Below are 19,350 nucleotides of genomic sequence, written 5' to 3' on the forward strand. Positions count from 1 at the left end.
TTTCGATGAAACATTGGATGGGACATGTTATCCAAACCAAAGCAATCCATAAGTTAAGAAGCACTCCACGTAAGGACCATAATCTGCCACATCAGCAAACCCACCCTATCATGTCATTGCATTGGATTACGCATTCCATAATGCTAACCAATCAAAGCCCATAAACAAGAATCCTACGTGGCAAACACACATCCACCAGCTCAAGCATATAGTATCTCATTGATCTCCACAATTACTTACACCAATTTCAATTCTGATTTCTGAACCACCACCGCACGATCCGGCGAACCAGAAATGGCTTCTCTGGCAGCATCCACGGCAGCAGCATCTCTTGGTGTGTCGGAAATGCTCGGAAACCCTCTCAACTTCAGTGTTGCCGCCAGGTCAGCCCCAACGCCCTCCAGCCCATCTACCTTCAAGACTGTTGCTCTTTTCTCCAAGAAGAAGCCCGCACCGCCACCCAAGTCTAAGCCTGCTCCGGCGAACGATGAGCTTGCCAAGTGGTATGGTAAGTTCATCCATTCAACCATTATCTCTCTTTTTTTTTTTTCCTCATATGCGCAATGGTGCTAGCTGTGCAATGTGCATGCATGTGGAGTGTGTGTGTATATATATATATGTGTGTGTGTGTGTATTTATTTATTTATGAAACTTTTGCCTGGCGGTTTGTTCAGGTCCTGACAGAAGGATTTTCTTGCCGGAGGGCCTCTTGGACCGGTCTGAGATCCCGGAGTATTTGACTGGAGAAGTTCCCGGAGAGTATGTTTCTTCTTCTAACTTCTAAGCCTAGCTAGTTTTTGTTTTCTTTCTGAAATATATTCGATGGTGCTAGGTTTAGCCGTTGAAGTTGTAGATTGTAATTTATAATTAATGTAGTGTAATGATATATGTACCAGTACCACGTCGATTGAGTAATTAATTTTGCTTGTTTAATTTATGTGCATACAGTTATGGTTATGATCCTTTTGGGCTTAGCAAGAAGCCAGAGAACTTCAGCAAGTATGTTAAAACTCGATCTCTGTCACTCTCTCTTTATTGCTCTTTCGACTTCACAGGGCTTTTTGTACAAATTAATAGCTGGAAATAATTAAACACATCCATATATGATATCAATGAAAAAATGTGGTGTCGGGGATGCTTTGGATGCAGATATCAGGCGTATGAGTTGATTCACGCCCGGTGGGCCATGCTTGGTGCTGCCGGATTCATTATCCCTGAGGCTTTAAACAAATTTGGCGCTAACTGCGGCCCTGAGGCTGTCTGGTTCAAGGTTCTTTTTTATTTGCCATTCTATAAGTGTAATAACAAGATGCTTTGCAAGAACTAGTAAAATTGATTTTTTTAAAAAAAAATTAAGACATTTTCAAGGGCATATAATCCCTCAACTATGTCTATTGATTAAAAATTCAAGAAATACTCTAGTTGAAGAATTAATATTATTGAAGATTTGAAGGCACCCTATCAAAATTGACTTATACATTGTGTCTATTACTCTATAGTAAAATTATGTATCTTGATAACAGAAATTTTCATAGCCACCCGTCTACAAGCTTCCACTTCTTAATCTAGTTATATAATAATAAACCAAGCATATGCTACTTTATTTTCTTATTGATCCACAATTGTGAGCTTCAGTGCTTGGGTTAGATATCACTTGTCAATTGTCATGTTACCGGTCAGTTATATTTATTATAAATTGAGATATTTGTAGCTAGCGCTTGCGTTTATTTTTATGAATTGCAGAAATTTCTTGTTGTCAATACATTTTGCATTTGGATCCATATGTTCCTTGTCTATGAGTGAATCTAAAATTTATCGTACAACTTTATGATAATGCGTTGTAGACTGGGGCTCTACTCCTAGATGGGAACACGTTGAATTACTTTGGGAAGAGCATCCCCATCAATCTTGTTTTTGCTGTCGTCGCCGAGATTGTTCTAGTTGGCGGTGCAGAATATTATAGAATCATCAATGGCTTGGTATGTGACTGAGGATTCTTTTTGTACCCTTGTTTTATCATTAATAATTTACACTTATACCGATGCAAGATTAGTCTAGAAAGCTTCACTAATATTCTGGTAGATTATCTAAACTAAATCATAGTTTCATTCAAGGCAAACAGTTATGTAAGTTTGTCCTGTTATTTCCTTGCTAGGATTTCGAGGACACGCTTCACCCAGGTGGTCCTTTTGATCCATTGGGGCTAGCGAAGGATCCCGACCAGGCTGCAATTCTAAAGGTGAAGGAGATTAAGAATGGTAGACTTGCAATGTTTGCCATGCTCGGTTTCTTCCTTCAAGCTTATGTCACGGGAGAAGGTCCTGTTGAAAACCTTGCAAAACATCTAAGTGATCCTTTTGGCAACAACTTGCTCACTGTGATTGCCGGATCTGCCGAAAGAGCTCCAACCCTGTGATTTGTTAGTCAGAATCTTAGATGCGTTGTTGTACATCTCACTAAGACATTTTTCAAGGGCATATAATCCTTGAACTCTAAAGTTCAACTGTGTTTTAATTTATAGAGACCTAGCACTGTTCACCTTTGGTTGAGACATCATAATTATTTCTTCTAGCCGCATTCTTCCTTTAAGTTGATTGTAGCAAATTCGCCAACTTCTTTGCTGAGTGGAAACATTTTATTGAAAAACAGAGGTACAGAGAAACCTGGGCAGCCTCCACCAAGATTACATCAACAGAACAAAGGGGCCTGAAACCCATATCAAAACTTCCAAAAATAGAGTATTTACTAGAACATTTTGCCAAAACATGAGCAGCATTGTTAGCTTAGCCAATTACAAGTCCTTCACAAGTGATTTCAAATGGCTTTCCTCTTTGTGAACGCTATAGCATTGATCTTATAGTTTTGAATAATTTCTCATGAATCTAATAATAATAGGTGCTAGCCTAACTTATTTTGAATGGTACATAATTAAAATGGTGTTTTTAATGAACTCATGTAAAAGTAATATTATTTTAATCATAATTTGTCACTTTAACAAGTTGTGAAAAAGGGTGATGAAAAATTGTGTCAAAACAGGCTTTTGTGTGTGATTGTCAACTGTTGAACTAAGATCATATGAAAAGGCAATGTTCTCAAAACAAGAGACCAGGCATGATTAATAATGCGGGTGTCACATGTCTATCTAATGTCTAATAAGACAACAGGTGGTTCTTGCTATTGTGTACTCAAGATCCTAAGAGCATTGATATTAGGTGTGCCAAATACTAAATTTTTAGTATTTGGCACATCAAACACCCTGTTTAGTAAGATAGTTCAAACAATAGTTTTCAGTGTTTAATTATTGAAATCTGTGGGCCCCAAAAAAACAACGCGTTTGGTAAGAGATTTCATTTTGGAGTGTTTGAGTTACGTTTCTCATTTTAAGGAGTTTAAACACAGAATTTAGAAAACTCATCCAAAAAGTTTTCAGTTTTCAAATAACATTACTCAAGACATTTTTGTAAATATTTAGAAAAGTGTGAGACCCACTTGATAAGACCTAACATAACTACAACTCTCTCTCTCTCTCTCTCTCTCTCTCTCTCTCTCTCTCTCTCTCTCTCTCTCTCTCTCTCTCGTGCACACCTCATTTTTTCTTTCTTTCTTTCTTTTCCTCCCTTCTCTTTCACGTTCCTTCTCTCCTCTAATAAATATTAATAAAATAATTATACATGTAAGAAAGTAACCACTTTTTTTTTTTCAATAAAAAAAATACATACACATACAAACACACACAACTATATTTTTTTCATATTTTAAAATATGTTGTTTGAAACATGGTACCAAACACATTTTTTATATCATGAGTACTTTAAACATATATTTGCACAAGACTTTTTAAACCACAATTTTCACATCATTTTGAACAACAATACTTGAAAACTACTACCAAATAGGCCCCAACAAAAATCATGCCTTCAAATGTGCCAAAACCCTTTTTTTACAACATGATACAGTACCATTCAATAGCATGTTCTAAAGAAAATTATTTTTTAAATAAATTTTCTCTCTCCTCCTCATAACTTTCTCACCTATTTATAGTGTCTCTCATCTCTTACCCTCTCACTCACTTAGTCTCCCTCCTCTCTCCAATATAGTACCCCAACAACCATCGCCGCCAATTCCGACAGGCACTACTCTCTCTCTCTCTCTCTCTCTCTCTCTCTCTCTCTCTCTCATGTGTAGTGAATTTGGAATTTTTGGTTGGGGTGTTGGTTACGGTAGAAGTGGGTTTTGTTTGCTATGTCTTTCATGTTAATATATCTTCAATTTTTGGGTTAGGTTTATTTTAATGGTGGTTGGGTTGTGGTGCTCTGGTGCTCTAGTGTCTTGCATGTTAACAGATGAATTTTTGGGTTTGGTTGATTTTGGTGTTGGTCGCATTGTGTTTGTTGTAGCAGTGGGTTTTGTGAAGGCTTTGATGGTGGTTGGGGTGATGGTGGATTGTGATTTTGGTGGTGCTGGGTTGCGATTTTAGGTTTCACGATGGTAGTGATGGGTTCTCAGTGTTGGAGGGAAGGGCTGAGTAATCCTAGAGATGACAATGGCAACTGCCTCCAAGTTTGGCTCTGCAACAGTAAGGCACCTGCCTAAGGACTCCAATTGACTTATAACATAGTACATAGGGTTAAAGAAGAAAACCCCTAAAAGACATGAAAGAGAAATGACAAGAGGCATTACAATTCTAACTTACTTCATTAGAAGATAACCCATTGAAATGAGCCTTGATCAAAGAGAAGCTCTTCAAATCTACATTCGCACCATGGGCGATGAGGCTGTATTGAATGGCTGAATGCTAGAAAAGAAAGAATGGATACAGTTTACAAAATGAAAATTTGCAAGATGATAGTTTGCAAGATGAATGGGTACAGTTTGCAAGATAATAGTTTGCAAGATGGAAACATGAGTATAGTTTGCAAGAGCAGGATACACAGTTTAGCCATCTTGGCGCAGTCGTCGGCTGTCACCTGTGGGAGAGGCATGTAATCTGCCTCGATGTTAAAATAGCGGATAGTCTCGGTGGTGTACCTCATCCCGAGCAATTCTATGCCCAGATGAATGCCCAATTCACCCTCTATGTTTATGAGAGCCCCATCGCACCTAAGGCTGGTCATGCGGTGGAAGTCATGGGGAGTCACAGTCATCTCCTTATCAGCAATGTGGAAGGTATGGGTAGTGTCCCACCACCTCTTAACCAAAGTCTACACCAAAATGACACTAGTAGACCTCTTTAGTAGCAAACGGATAATCGGCTTGAAGCTTGTTGCACGAATGTGGGCCATTGTTTCTGTAGTAATACCATGCCGCCTCACGGTTGGTGCTACCCTTGCATGAATAATGCCCCCACCAAGTGACCCGAAATTCGGATTCCAACTATGTGCCGATAGAAGAGTGTAACAATCAAAGTCTAACATTTTTTTCTCGGATTAGGTTTTAAAATATTATACCTATACCCCGAGAACAATCCACCCAAAATCAAACTTTGGGGAAAAAAGAAGTTAGCGGCTAGTTATTCACGAAACTTAATCGCATAGAAAATGTGTTGAAAAGTGACGTTTGGTCACCTTTTTGACAATAACCATTCAACGGTAAGAAATTACTTAACGTGTGCTGATGCTTTAGAAAGTAGACATTCCGAGCTTCAATTTCAACACAAATTTTGAATTTTTTCGACACAAATCAAGAGAGTTAAGGTTGTTTGAATAATGCCCCCACCGAGTGACCCGAAATTTGGATTCCAACAATGTGCCAATACAAGGGCGTAAAAATCAAAGTCTAACGTGTTTTTCTCGGATTTGGTTTTAAAATATTATACCTATGCCCCGAGAACAATCCACCCAAAATCAAACTTTGGGGAAAAAATACGTTAGCTGCTAGTTATTGACGAAACTTGAAATGTGTTGAAAAGTGATGTTTGGCAACCTTTTTGACAATAACTTTTCAATGATAAGGAATTCTTTGACGTGTGCTGAATGCTTTAGAAAGTAGACATTCCGAGCCTAAATTTCAAAACAAATTTTGAATTTTTTCGCCACAAATCAAGAGAGTTATTGTCGCTTGAATAATGCCCCCGCCGAGTGACCCGAAATTTGGATTCCAACTATGTGCCGATAGGAGAGTGTAAAAGGTGAAGTCTAACATTTTTTTATCGAATTTGGTTTTAAAAAATTATACATGTACCCCAAGAACAATACACCCAAAATCAAATTTGGGGAAAAAATACGTTAGCGGCTAGTTATTGATGAAACTTAATAGCATAGAAAATAAGTTGGAAAGTGATGTTTGGCCACTTTTTGACAATAACTTTTCAACGGTAAGGAATTCCTTGACGCGTGCTGTATGCTTTAGAAAGTAGACACTCCGAGCCCGAATTTCAACACAAATTTTGAATTTTTTCGACCCAAATCAAGAGAGTTATTGTCGTTTGAATAATGCCCCAGCCAAGCGACCCGAAATTTACATTCCAACTATGTGCCGATAGAAGGGCGTAAAAATCGAAGTCTAACGTTTTTTTCTCGGATTTGGTTTTAAAATATTATGCCTATACCCAGAGAAAAATCCACCCAAAATCAAAATTTGGGGAAAAAATACGTTAGCGGTTAGTTATTCACGAAACTCAATCGCCAAGAAAATGTGTTGAAAAGTGATGTTTGGTAACCTTTTTGACAATAACCATTCAACGGTTAGGACTTATTTAACGCGTGCTAATGGTTTAGAAAGTAGACATTCCGAGCTTGAATTTCAACACAAATTTTGAATTTTTTCGACACAAATCAACAAAGTTACTGTCGTTTGAATAATCCCAACGCCGAGCGACCCGAAATTCAGATTCCAACTATATGCCGATAGAAGGGAATAAAGTCGAAGTCTAACATTTTTTTCTTGAATTTGGTTTTAAAAAATTATACATTTACCCCGAGAACAATCCACCCAAAATCAAACTTTGGGGAAAAAATATGTTAGCGGTTGTTATTAATGAAACTCAATAGCAAAGAAAATGTGTTGAAAAGTGATAATTGGCCACTTTTTTGACAATAACTTTTGAACGGTAGGGAATTCCTTGACGCGTGCTGAATGCTTTAGAAAGTAGACATTCCAAGCTTGAATTTCAAAAATATTTTGAATTTTTTCGACCCAAATAAAAAGAGTTACTGTTGTTTGAATAATTCCCCGGCCGAGCGACTCGAAATTCAGATTCCAACTATGTGCCGATAGAAGGGCGTACAAATCAAAGTCTAACATTTTTTTTTCTTGGATTTTGTTTTAAAATATTATACCTAAACCCCGAGAAAAATCCACCCAAAATCAAACTTTGGGGAAAAAAGACGTTAGGGGGTAGTTATTCTTGAAAATTAATCGCCTAGAAAATAAGTTGAAAAGTGATGTTTAGTCTTCTTTTTGACAAGAACTTTTCAACGGTGAGGAATTCCTTTACACTTGCTGAATTCTTTAGAAACTAGAAATTCTGAGCCCGAATTTCAACACAAATTTTGAATTTTTTCGACACAAATCAAGAGATTTACTATCGTTTGAATAATGCCCCCGCCGAGCGACCCAAAACTCGGATTCCAACTATGTGCCAATAGAAGGGCATAAAAGTCGAAGTCTAACATTTTTTTCTCGAATTTGGTTTTAAAAAATTATACATGTACCCCGAGAACAATCCACCCAAAATGAAACTTTGGGGAAAAAATATGTTAGCGGTTGTTATTGACGAAACTTAATAGCATAGAAAATGTGTTGAAAAGTGATGTTTGGCCACTTTTTTGACAATAACTTTTCAACGGTAAGGAATTCCTCTATGCATCTGAATGGTTTCGAAAGTAGACATTCTGAGCTTGAATTTCAACACAAATTTTGAATTTTTTTGACCCAAATCAAGAGAGTTACTGTTGTTTGAATAATGCCTCCGCTGAGTGATCCGAAATTCAGATTCCAACAATGTGCCGATAGAAGGGTGTACAAATCAAAGTCTAACGTTTTTTTTTCATGGATTTGGTCTTAAAATATTATACCTATACAACGAGAACAATCCACCCAAAATCAAACTTTGGGTAAAAAAGACGTTAGCTGCTAGTTATTCACAAAAGTTAATTGCCTAGAAAATAAGTTGAAAAGTGACGTTTGGTCTTCTTTTTGACAATAACTTTTCAACGGTGAGGTATTCCTTAATGCGTGCTGAATGCTTTAGAAAGTAGACATTCCAAGCCCGAATTTCAACCCAAATTTTTAATTTTTTCAAAACAAATCAAGATAGTTATTGTCGGTTGAATAATGCCCCAGCCAAATGACCCGAAATTCGGATTCCAACTATGTGCCGATAGAAGGGCGTAAAAATCGAAGTTTAACCTTTTTTTTCACGTGGATTTGGTTTTAAAATATTATACCTATACCCCGAGAAAAATCCACCCAAAATCTAACTTTGGGGAAAAAAGACGTTAGCTGCTAGTTATTCACGAAACTTAATCCCCTAGAAAATAAGTTGAAAAGTGACGTTTGGTCTTCTTTTTGACAATAACTTTTTAACGGTGAGGAATTCCTTAACGCGTGCTGAATGCTTTACAAAGTAGATATTCCGAGCCCGAATTTCAACCCAAATTTTGAATTTTTTCGACACAAATCAAGAGAGTTATTGTCGGTTGAATAATGCCCCAGCCAAATGACCCAAAATTTGGATTTCAACGATGTGCCAATAGAAGGGCGAAAAATCAAAGTTTAACATTTTTTTCTCGGATTTGGTTTTAAAATATTATACCTATACCCCGAGAACAATCCACCCAAAATCTAACTTTGGGGAAAAAATCTGTTAGCGGTTGTTATTGACGAAACTTAATACCACAGAAAATGTGTTGAAAAGTGATGTTTGGCCACTTTTTTGACAATGCCCCCGCCGAGTGACCCGTAATTCAGATTCCAACTATGTGCCAATAAAAGGGCGTACAAATCAAAGTCTAATGTTTTTTTTCTTGGATTTTGTTGGGAAATTTAGACCCCAGTTAATAGAATTAACAAGTTTTAAACCTAAGTTGTTAATTTGATTTATTATGCATAAAACTTCTTAAAACAAATAAACATCAATATCATGTCCAAACTAAGTGTAGCGGAAAAATAAATAAGACAAGATATGATGACCCAGGAAAACCAATGAAACCAACCAGTTTCACAGTAAAAAACCTGGGGGGGAAACCTTCCCGAAAAGCAATCCACTATAGTAAAGATAAGTTTTAGATTTAGTACAAAACATTTTTCCCTAGACTCTACAATCCTCGTAGATGAACTCACAGCAGAAACCTTCAACCGCTTCAGAACCTCTGAACTCTTCAATATATGAACGCCACCTTTGATGCATAGATCCCAGTACGTGACTCACTCACTAACTTGAGAAAGAAGAATATTGGTTGCAAAGTTCTTCACTTCATCAACAATGAAAATCAAGAAGCACTTGGTTACAAAACCCTAAGGCGCAAAGACGCAATAGCTTCTTCTAGAGAGAGTAAGGCTTCGGTCACCTTTTGCATATGTTCTCCTTGTATTCTCTTATGTGACGGCCTCCAAAATATGCCTTATATATGTCTAGGGTTGTGAGAAAAGAAACCCTACACAAATACAAAAGCCTGGCCCAAAAATCAGATTTGAAAATTCTGATTTCCGTAAACTCGATAGATAGCCTTGATAGATAGCATCTGTCGAGCCTCATTAAACCTCGATAGATAGCATCTGTCGAGCAACTCTCTAGCAGCTATCCGCAGGTGTCCAGCTTTAGTAAACACTTTATCTGCACTTGTTTCTTGGTCCAATCTTCATGGCTTTAATACTAGACTTGAACAACATGTTCTTTGAAGTATTAAACACATCCTAGATCAATCCAAATACAAGTAAAGTGCCTTTTGTCAAAGGATTAGCCAACTACATAAAATATGTCCTTAACAGATTTGGTTTTAAAATATTATACCTATACCCCGAGAACAATCCACCCAAAATCAAAATTCAGGGAAAAAAGACGTTAGGGGGAAGTTATTCACGAAACTTTATCGCCTAGAAAATAAGTTGAAAAGTGACATTTGGTCTTCTTTTTTACAATAACTTTTCAACCGTGAGGAATTCCTTTCCGCTTGCTGAATACTTTAGAAAGTAGACATTCCAAGCCCAAATTTCAACACAAATTGTGAATTTTTTCGACCAATATCATGAGAGTTACTGTTGTTTCAATAATACCCCTGCCGAGTGACCCGAAATTCAAATTCCAATTATGTGCCGATTGAAGGGCATACAAATCAAAGTCTAACATTTTTTTTCTTGGATTTGGTCTTAAAATATTATACCTATACTCCGAGAACAATCCACCCAAAATCAAACTTTGGGGAAAAAAGACGTTAGTGGCTAGTTATTCACGAAACTTAATTGCCTAGAAAATAAGTTGAAAAGTGACGTTTGGTCTTCTTTTTGACAATAACTTTTCAACGGTGAGGAATTACTTAACGCGTGCTTAATGCTTTAGAAAGTAGACATTCTGTGCCCGAATTTCAACCCAAATTTTCAATTTTTTCGACACAAATCAAGAGAGTAATTGTCAGTTGAATAATGCCCCAGACAAATGACCTGAAATTCGGATTCCAACTATGTGCTGATAGAATGGCGTAAAAATCGAAGTCTAACATTTTTTTCTCAAATTTGGTTCTAAAATATTATACCTATACCCCGAGAACAATCCACCCAAAATCTAACTTTGGGAAAAAATATGTTAGCGGTTGTTATTGACAAAACTTAATAGCATAGAAAATGTGTTGAAAAGTGATGTTTGGCCACTTTTTTAACAATAACTTCTCAACGGTAAGGAATTCCTTGACGCATGCTGAATGCTTTAGAAAGTAGACATTCCGAGCTTGAATTTGAATACAAATTTTGAATTTTTTTGAACCAAATCAAGAGAGTTACTATTGTTTGAATAATTCCCCCGCCGAGTGACCCAAAATTTAGATTCCAACTATGTGCCGATAGAAGGGCATACAAATCAAAGTCTAACGTTTTTTTTCTTTGGATTTTGTTGGGAAATTTAGACTCCGGTTGATAGAATTAATAATTTTTAAACCCAAGTTGTTAATTTGATTTATTATGCATAAAACTTGTTAAAACAAATAAACATCAATATCATGTCAAAACTAAGTGCAGCGGAAAAATAAATAAGACAAGATATGATGACCTAGGAAAACTAATGAAACCAACCAGTTTCACAGTAAAAAACCTTGGGGGGGGGGGAAACCTTCCCAAAAAGCAATCCACTATAGTAAAGAGAAGTTTTAGATCTAGTACAAAACCTTTTTCCCTAGACTCTACAATCCCCGTAGATGAACTCACAACAGAAACCTTCAACCGCTTCAGAACCTCTGAACTCTTCAATATATGAATGCCACCTTTGATGCATAGATCCTAGTACGTGACTCACTCACTAACTTGAGAAAAAAGAATGTTGGTTGCAAAGCTTTTCACTTCATCAACAATGAAGATCAAGAAGCATCTGGTTACAAAACCCTAAGGCACAAAGACACAATAGCTTCTTCTAGAGAGAGTAAGGCTTTGGTCACCTTTTGCATATGTTCTCCTTGTATTCTCTTATGTGAGGGCCTCCAAAATATGCCTTATATATGTCTAGAGTTATGAGAAAAGAAACCTTACACAAATACAAAAGCCTGGCCTAAAAATCAGATTTGAAAATTCTGATTTCCGTAACCTCGATAGATAGCCTTGATAGATAGCATCTGTCGAGCCTCATTAAACCTCGATAGATAGCATCTGTCGAGTAGCTGTCTAGCAGCTATTAGCAGGTGTCCAACTTTAGTAAACACCTTTTTTTCACTTGTTTCTTGGTCTAATCTTCATGGATTTAATACTAGACTTGAACAACATGTTCTTTGAAGTATTAAACACATCCTAGATTAATCCAAATACATGTAAACTGCCTTTTGTCAAAGGATTAGCCAACTACATAAAATATGTCCTTAACAGATTTGGTTTTAAAATATTATACCTATACCCCGTGAACAATCCACCCAAAATCAAAATTTGGGGAAAAAAGATGTTAGGGGGTAGTTATTCACGAAACTTAATAGCCTAGAAAATAAGTTGAAAAGTGACGTTTGGTCTTCCTTTTGACAATAACTTTTCAACCGTGAGGAATTCCTTTACGCTTGCTAAATACTTTAGAAAGTAGACATCCCGAGCCCAAATTTCAACACAAATTTTGAATTTTTTCGACCAATATCATGAGAGTTACTGTTGTTTGAATAATGCCCCCGCCGAGTGACCCGAAATTCAGATTCCAACTTTGTGCCAATTGAAGGGCGTACAAATCAAAGTCTAACGTTTTTTTTCTTGGATTTGGTCTTAAACTATTATACCTATACCCTGAGAACAATCCACCCAAAATCAAACTTTGGGGAAAAAAGACGTTAGCGGCTAGTTATTCACGAAACTTAATTGCCTAGAAAATAAGTTGAAAAGTGACGTTTGGTCTTCTTTTTGACAATAACTTTTCAACGGTGAGGAATTACTTAACGCGTGCTTAATGCTTTAGAAAGTAGACATTCCGTGCCTGAATTTCAACCCAAATTTTTAATTTTTTTGACACAAATCAAGAGAGTAATTGTTGGTTGAATAATGCCCCAGCCAAATGACCTGAAATTCGGATTCCAACTATATGCCGATAGAAGGTCGTAAAAATTGAAGTCCAACATTTTTTTCTCAAATTTGGTTTAAAATATTATACCTATACCCCGAGAACAATCTACCCAAAATCTAAGTTTGGGGAAAAAATAAGTTAGTGGTTGTTGTTGCCGAAACATAATATCATAGAAAATGTGTTGAAAAGTGATGTTTGGCCACTTTTTTGACAATAACTTCTCAACGGTAAGGAAATCCTTGACGCATGCTGAATAGTTTAGAAAGTAGACATTCCAAGCTTGAATTTGAACACAAATTTTGAATTTTTTTGAACCAAATCAAGAGAGTTACAGTGCCGATAGAAGGGCGTACAAATCAAAGTCTAACGTCTTTTTTTTCTTGGATTTTGTTGGGAAATTTAGACCCCAGTTGATAGAAATAACAAGTTTTAAACCCAAGTTGTTAATTAGATTTATTATGCATAAAATTTTTTAAAACAAATAAACATCAATATCATGTCAAAACTAAGTGCAGCGGAAAAATAAATAAGACAAGATATGATGACCCACGAAAACCAATGAAACCAACCAGTTTCACAGTAAAAAACCTGGGGGGGGGGGGAACCTTCCCGAATAGCAATCCGCTATAGTAAAGAGAAGGTTTAGATCTAGTATAAAACCTTTGTCCCTAGACTCTACAATCCCCGTAGATGAACTCACATCATAAAGCTTCTACCGCTTCAGAACCTCTTAAGTCTTCAATATATGAAAGCCACCCTTTGATTAACAGATCCTAGTACATGACTCACTTAATAACTTGAGAAAGAAGAATGTTGGTTGCAAAGTTCTTCACTTTACCAACAATGAAGATCAAGAAGCACTTGGTTACAAAACCCTAAGGCGCAAAGACACAGTAGCTTCTTCTAGAGAGAGTAAGGCTTCAGTCACCTTTTGCATATGTTCTCCTTGTATTCTCTTATGTGACGGCCTCCAAAATATGCCTTAGATATGTCTAGGGTTGTGAGAAAAGAAACCCTATACAAATACAAAATCTTGGCCCAAAAATCAGATCTGAAAATTCTGATTTCCGTAATCTCGATAGATAGCCTCGATAGATAGCATCTGTCGAGGCTCATTAAACCTTGATAGATAGCATCTGTCGAGCAGCTATCCGCAGGTGTCCAGCTTTAGTAAACACCTTTTCTTCACTTGTTTCTTGGTCCAATCTTAGGGCTTTAATACTAGACTTGAACAACATGTTCTTTGAAGTATTAAACACATCCTGGATCAATCCAAATACAAGTAAAGTACTTTTTGTCACAGGATTAGCCAACTACATAAAATATGTCCTTAACAGATTTGGTTCTAAAATATTATACCTAGACCCTGAGAACAATCCACCCAAAATCAAACTTTGGGGAAAAAAGACGTTAGGGGGTAGTTATTCACGAAACTTAATCGCCTAGAAAATAAGTTGAAAAGTGATGTTTGGTCTTCTTTTTGACAATAACTTTTCAACGGTGAGGAATTCCTTTACAGTTTCCAAATGCTTTAGAAAGTAGACATTCCAAGATTGAATTTCAACAAAAATTTTTAATTTTTTTGTCACAAATCAAGAGAGTTGTTGTCGTTTGAATAACGCCCCCGCAGAGCAACCCAAAATATGGATTCCAACTATGTGCCAATAGAAGGGCATAAAAGTCGAAGTCTAACATTTTTTCCTCGAATTTGGTTTTAAAATATTATACATGTACCCCGAGAAAAATCCACCCAAAATCAAACTTTGGGGAAAAAATATGTTAGCGGTTGTTATTGACGAAACTTAATACCATTGAAAATGTGTTGGGAAGGGATGTTTGGCCACTTTCTTGACAATAACTTCTCAACGGTAAGGAATTCCTTGACGCGTGCTGAATGCTTTAGAAAGTATACATTCCGGTCTTAAATTTCGACATAAATTTTGAATTTTTTCAACCAAAATCAAGAGAGTTACTGTTGTGTGAATAATGCCCCAGCCAAGTGGCCCGAAATTCAGATTCCAACTATGTGCCAATAGAAGCGCGTACAAATCAAAGTCTAACATTTTTTTTCTTGAATTTGGTTTTAAAATATGATACATGTACCCTGAGAACAATCCACCCAAAATCAAACTTTGGGGAAAAAATATGTTAGCGGTTGTTATTGACGAAACTTAATAGCATAGAAAATGTGTTGAAAAGTGATGCTTGGTCACTTTCTTGACAATAACTTCTCAACGGTAAGGAATTCTTTGACGCGTGCTGAATACTTTAGAAATTAGACATTCCGGTCTTGAATTTCAACATAAATTTTGAATTTTTTTGACCCAAATCCAGATAGTTACTATTGTTTGAATAATGCCCCCGCCGAGTGACCCAAAATTCAGATTCCAACTATGTGCCGATAGAAGGGCGTACAAATCAAAGTCTAATATTTCTTTTCTAGAATTTGGTTTTAAGATATTATACCTGTACCACGAGAAAAATCCACCCAAAATCAAACTTTGGGAAAAAAGACGTTAGCGGCTAGTTATTGACGAAACTTAATAGCATAGAAAATGTGTTGAAATGTGATGTTTGGCCACTTTCTTGACAATAACTTCTCAACGGTAAGGAATTCCTTGACGCGTGCTGAATGCTTTAGAATGTAGACATTCCGATCATGAATTTCAACAGAAATTTTGAATTTTTTTTGCCCAAATCCAGAGAGTTACTGTCGTTTGGATATTGCCCCCGCCGAGCGACCCAAAATTCGGATTCCAACTATGTGCCGATAGAAGGGCTTAAAAGTCGAAGTCTAACATTTTTTTCTCAAATTTCGTTTTAAAAAATTATACATGTACCCTGAGAACAATCCACCCAAAATCTAACGTCGGGGAAAAAATCTGTTAGCGGTTGTTATTGACGAAACTTAATAGCATAGAAAATGTGTTGAAAAGTGATGTTTGGCCACTTTTTTGACAATAACTTTTCAACGGTAAGGAATTCCTTGACTCATGCTGAATGCTTTAGAAATTAGACATTCCAAGCTTGAATTTCAAAACAAATTTTGAATTTTTTCGACACAAATCAAGAGAGTTACTGTCGGTTGAATAATGCCCCCATTGAGTGACCCGAAATTCAGATTCCAAATATGTGCCGACAGAAGGGCGTACAAATCAAAGTCTAACATTTTTTTCATGGATTTGGTTTTAAAATATTATACCTATACCCCAAGAACAATCCTCCCAAAGTCAAACTTTGGGGAAAAAAGACGTTAGCGGCTAGTTATTCCCGAAACTTAATCGCCTAGAAAATAAGTTGAAAAGTGATGTTTGGTCTTCTTTTTTACAATAACTTTTCAACGGTGAGGAATTCCTTAACGTGTGCTGAATGCTTTAGAAATTAGACATTCCGAGCCCAAATTTCAACACAAATTTTGAATTTTTTCAACACAAATCAAGAGAGTTACTGTCGGTTGAATAATGCCCCTGCCGAGCGACCCGAAATTCAGATTCCAACTATGTGCATATAGAAGGGCTTAAAAATCGTAGTCTAACGTTTTTTTCTTGAATTTGGTTTAAAAAAATTATACATATACCCCCAGAACAATCCACCAAAAATCTAACTTTGGGGAAAAAACATGTTAGCGGTTGTTATTGACGAAACTTAATAGCATTGAAAATGTGTTGAAAAGTGATGTTTGGCCACTTTTTTGACAATAACTTCTCAACGGTAATGAATTCCTCGATGCGTGCTGAATGCTTGGGAAAGTAGGCATTCCGAGCTTGAATTTCAACACAAATTTTTGAATTTTTTTGACCCAAATCAAGAGAGTTACTGTTGTTTGATTAATGCCCCCACCGAGTGACCCGAAATTTAGATTCCAACTATGTGCCGATAGAAGGGCATACAAATCAAAGTCTAACGTTTTTTTTCATGGATTTGGTTTTAAAATATTATACCTATACCCCGAGAACAATCCTCCCAAAATCAAACTTTGGGGAAAAAAGACGTTAGCGGCTAGTTATTCACGAAACTTAATCGCCTAGAAAATAAGTTGAAAAGTGACGTTCGGTCTTCTTTTTGACAACAACTTTTCAACGGTGACGAATTCCTTAACGCGTGCTTAATGCTTTAGAAAGTAGACATTCCAAGCCCAAATTTCAACACAAATTTTGAATTTTTTCGACACAAATCAAGAGAGTTACTGTCGGTTGAATAATGCCCCCGCCGAGCGACCCGAAATTCGGATTCCAACTATATGCATATAGAAGGGCGTAAAAATCGAAGTCTAACATTTTTCTCGAATTTTGTTTTAAAAAATTATACATATACCCCGAGAACAATCCACCAAAAATCTAACTTTGGGGAAAAAATATGTTAGCGGTTGTTATTGACGAAACTTAATAGCATAGAAAATGTGTTGAAAAGTGATGTTTGGCCACTTTTTTGACAATAATTTCTCAACGGTAATGAATTCCTTGATGCGTGCTGAATACTTGGGAAAGTAGGCATTCCAAGCTTGAATTTCAACACAAATTTTTGAATTTTTTTGACCCAAATCAAGAGAGTTACTGTTGTTTGAATAATGCCCCCACCGAGTGACCCGAAATTCAGATTCCAACTATATGCCGATAGAAGGGCGTACAAATCAAAGTTTAACGTTTTTTTTCTTGGATTTGGTTTTAAAATATTATACCTATACCTCGAGAACAATCCACCCAAAATCAAACTTTGGGGAAAAAAGACGATAGGGGGTAGTTATTCATGAAACTTAATCGCCTATAAAATAAGTTGAAAAGTGATGTTTGGTCTTCGTTTTAACAATAACTTTTCAATGGTGAGGAATTCCTTTATGGTTTCTGAATGCTTTAGAAAGTAGACATTTTGAGCTTGAATTTCAACCAAAATTTTTAATTTTTTCGACAAAAATCAAGAGAGTTACTGTCGTTTGAATAATGCCCCCGCCGAGCGACCCGAAATTCAGATTCCAACTATGTGTCAATAGAAGGGCGTAAAAGTCAAAGTCTAACGTTTTTTTCTTGAATTTGTTTTTAAAATATTATACATGTACCCCAAGAAAAATCCACCCAAAATCAAACTTTGGGGAAAAAATATGTTAGCTGTTGTTATTGACGAAACTTAATAGCATAGAAAATGTGTTGAAATGTGATGTTTGGCCACTTTCTTGACAATAACTTCTCAACGGTAAGGAATTCCTTGACGCGTGCTAATTGCTTTAGAAAGTAGACATTCCGATCAAGTAATAATTGTAATCCCATAACATAATTGTTAAAGAAAAAAAAAGCTTAGTTTTAGAACTTTTAAATGAAATCATGAATGCAGGGAGCCCATTATCAAAATTTTATTCCAATGGCTGCCATTGTGAATGTCATGGATAATTAAAGACTTGAAGCAATGCATCAGATGGACCGTGGATATTATTCATATAAAGACTATTCAAATTGGGTAATGTTCATATCTAATCCGGGTACAAAAGAAGGCCCCATTGGCTATAACGCCACATGATTGGCATAAGCAAAGTCTTATTTCGAATCCAGCCAACTTGAATAATTGTAATCCCATAACATACTCTTTCACACATGCCATACTCTAGTACTCACCATTTGGGGTACCATCAAATTAAGAGAAAAAACCCCCCTACGTGTCTATAATATTTGCAACATTGATGTGGTGTATGTAGGGTTCTTTTTTCTCCACGTGTTAGCATGCGTGTGTGAGTGAGCGAGAATTTGAAAGTGTATTGTTAAATTTGACATATAAATATTGTAACAGAAACAAATCAGTCGTAGAACTTAGTAACAAAAAGAGAATATTCTTCACTTCTATAGTAGACAGAAGTCATAAATACCTTCTTCATCATTAACCATTAGAGTTCCACAAAGCAATTCATTATGAGCAAAAGCCACTGAAGCAATAAGAAGGCTTGTCAATTTTTGTCTCACTATCAAAAGACATATCCATAAAGAGGAATAAACTTTTCACCTTAATAAACTTAAATAGACTTTTTTCCATGACCATTAACTAAATATTTTAAAATCTTGCCTAAAAACATCCTAAGACGAGTATCCCTACCCAAATGGGAACCAAGCAAGAGTACAAGAAACTCATAGATAACACAACCAAAACCTTTCATTTCCCTACCACAAACAATGTGCATTTACCACCTTAATGCAAAGCATGTCATTACCAAACCATGATAAAATGAGACAAAGTAAAACATTTGTCAAAGAAAGCACATATGAACTTACAAGATAAATCACACAACAAAAGCTTGTAGTAAATTCCTTAAAGTCTCAAAATTTAGAACATACTTTCTGATTAAATTTGCAACAGGTCAGCTCTTTTTAACAAATATTTTGGTCCAATTAGTGTTATCCAAAAAGCTTGAAATTAAATATGGAGAAGCCCTTATATGTCTAATATGTACCATATGTTAGGTTCTAAGTACTTAGGAACTAATGTATTAGAACTCTAATGTGTATTATTGGCAAACCATGATCAAAACAGGTGTTTAGTCTTGTTTTAGACTTGCTCAAAGTATGTCATTTATATAAAGTTGGAATCGAGTTAACTGCAGAAGTTATTGTGTAAATCTGTTTGGCTCGATCGATCAAGAATTAGACTCGACCAATCAAAAGTCATGCAGATTGTTTTTTCTGCAAAATTTCCAA

The 19,350-nt window shown here is 36.2% G+C and overlaps 1 protein-coding gene across 1 annotated transcript; it reads left to right on the top strand.

The window, feature by feature from the left end:
- LOC142620063 (chlorophyll a-b binding protein CP26, chloroplastic) lies at positions 1–2,571 on the top strand. The gene is made up of 6 exons (XM_075793499.1): positions 1–508; positions 675–759; positions 949–999; positions 1,150–1,270; positions 1,845–1,979; positions 2,156–2,571. Exons 1-6 carry the CDS (start codon positions 295–297, stop codon positions 2,414–2,416), a joined length of 867 nt encoding a protein of 288 aa, XP_075649614.1. The 5' UTR covers positions 1–294; the 3' UTR covers positions 2,417–2,571.
- The last annotated feature ends 16,779 nt before the right edge of the window (positions 2,572–19,350 follow it).

This window comes from Castanea sativa, chromosome 12 (genome assembly GCF_040712315.1).
Source record: "Castanea sativa cultivar Marrone di Chiusa Pesio chromosome 12, ASM4071231v1".
In the NCBI taxonomy this organism is placed as follows: Eukaryota; Viridiplantae; Streptophyta; class Magnoliopsida; order Fagales; family Fagaceae; genus Castanea; species Castanea sativa.

Excerpts from the sequence above, each read along its gene's own strand:
- LOC142620063 (XM_075793499.1), top strand. The coding sequence starts at position 295 with ATGGCTTCTCTGGCAGCATCCACGGCAGCAGCATCTCTTGGTGTGTCG. Across the intron at positions 509-674 it reads TGAGCTTGCCAAGTGGTATG|GTCCTGACAGAAGGATTTTC; the intron begins GTAAGTTCATCC and ends CGGTTTGTTCAG. Across the intron at positions 1,271-1,844 it reads CTGAGGCTGTCTGGTTCAAG|ACTGGGGCTCTACTCCTAGA; the intron begins GTTCTTTTTTAT and ends AATGCGTTGTAG.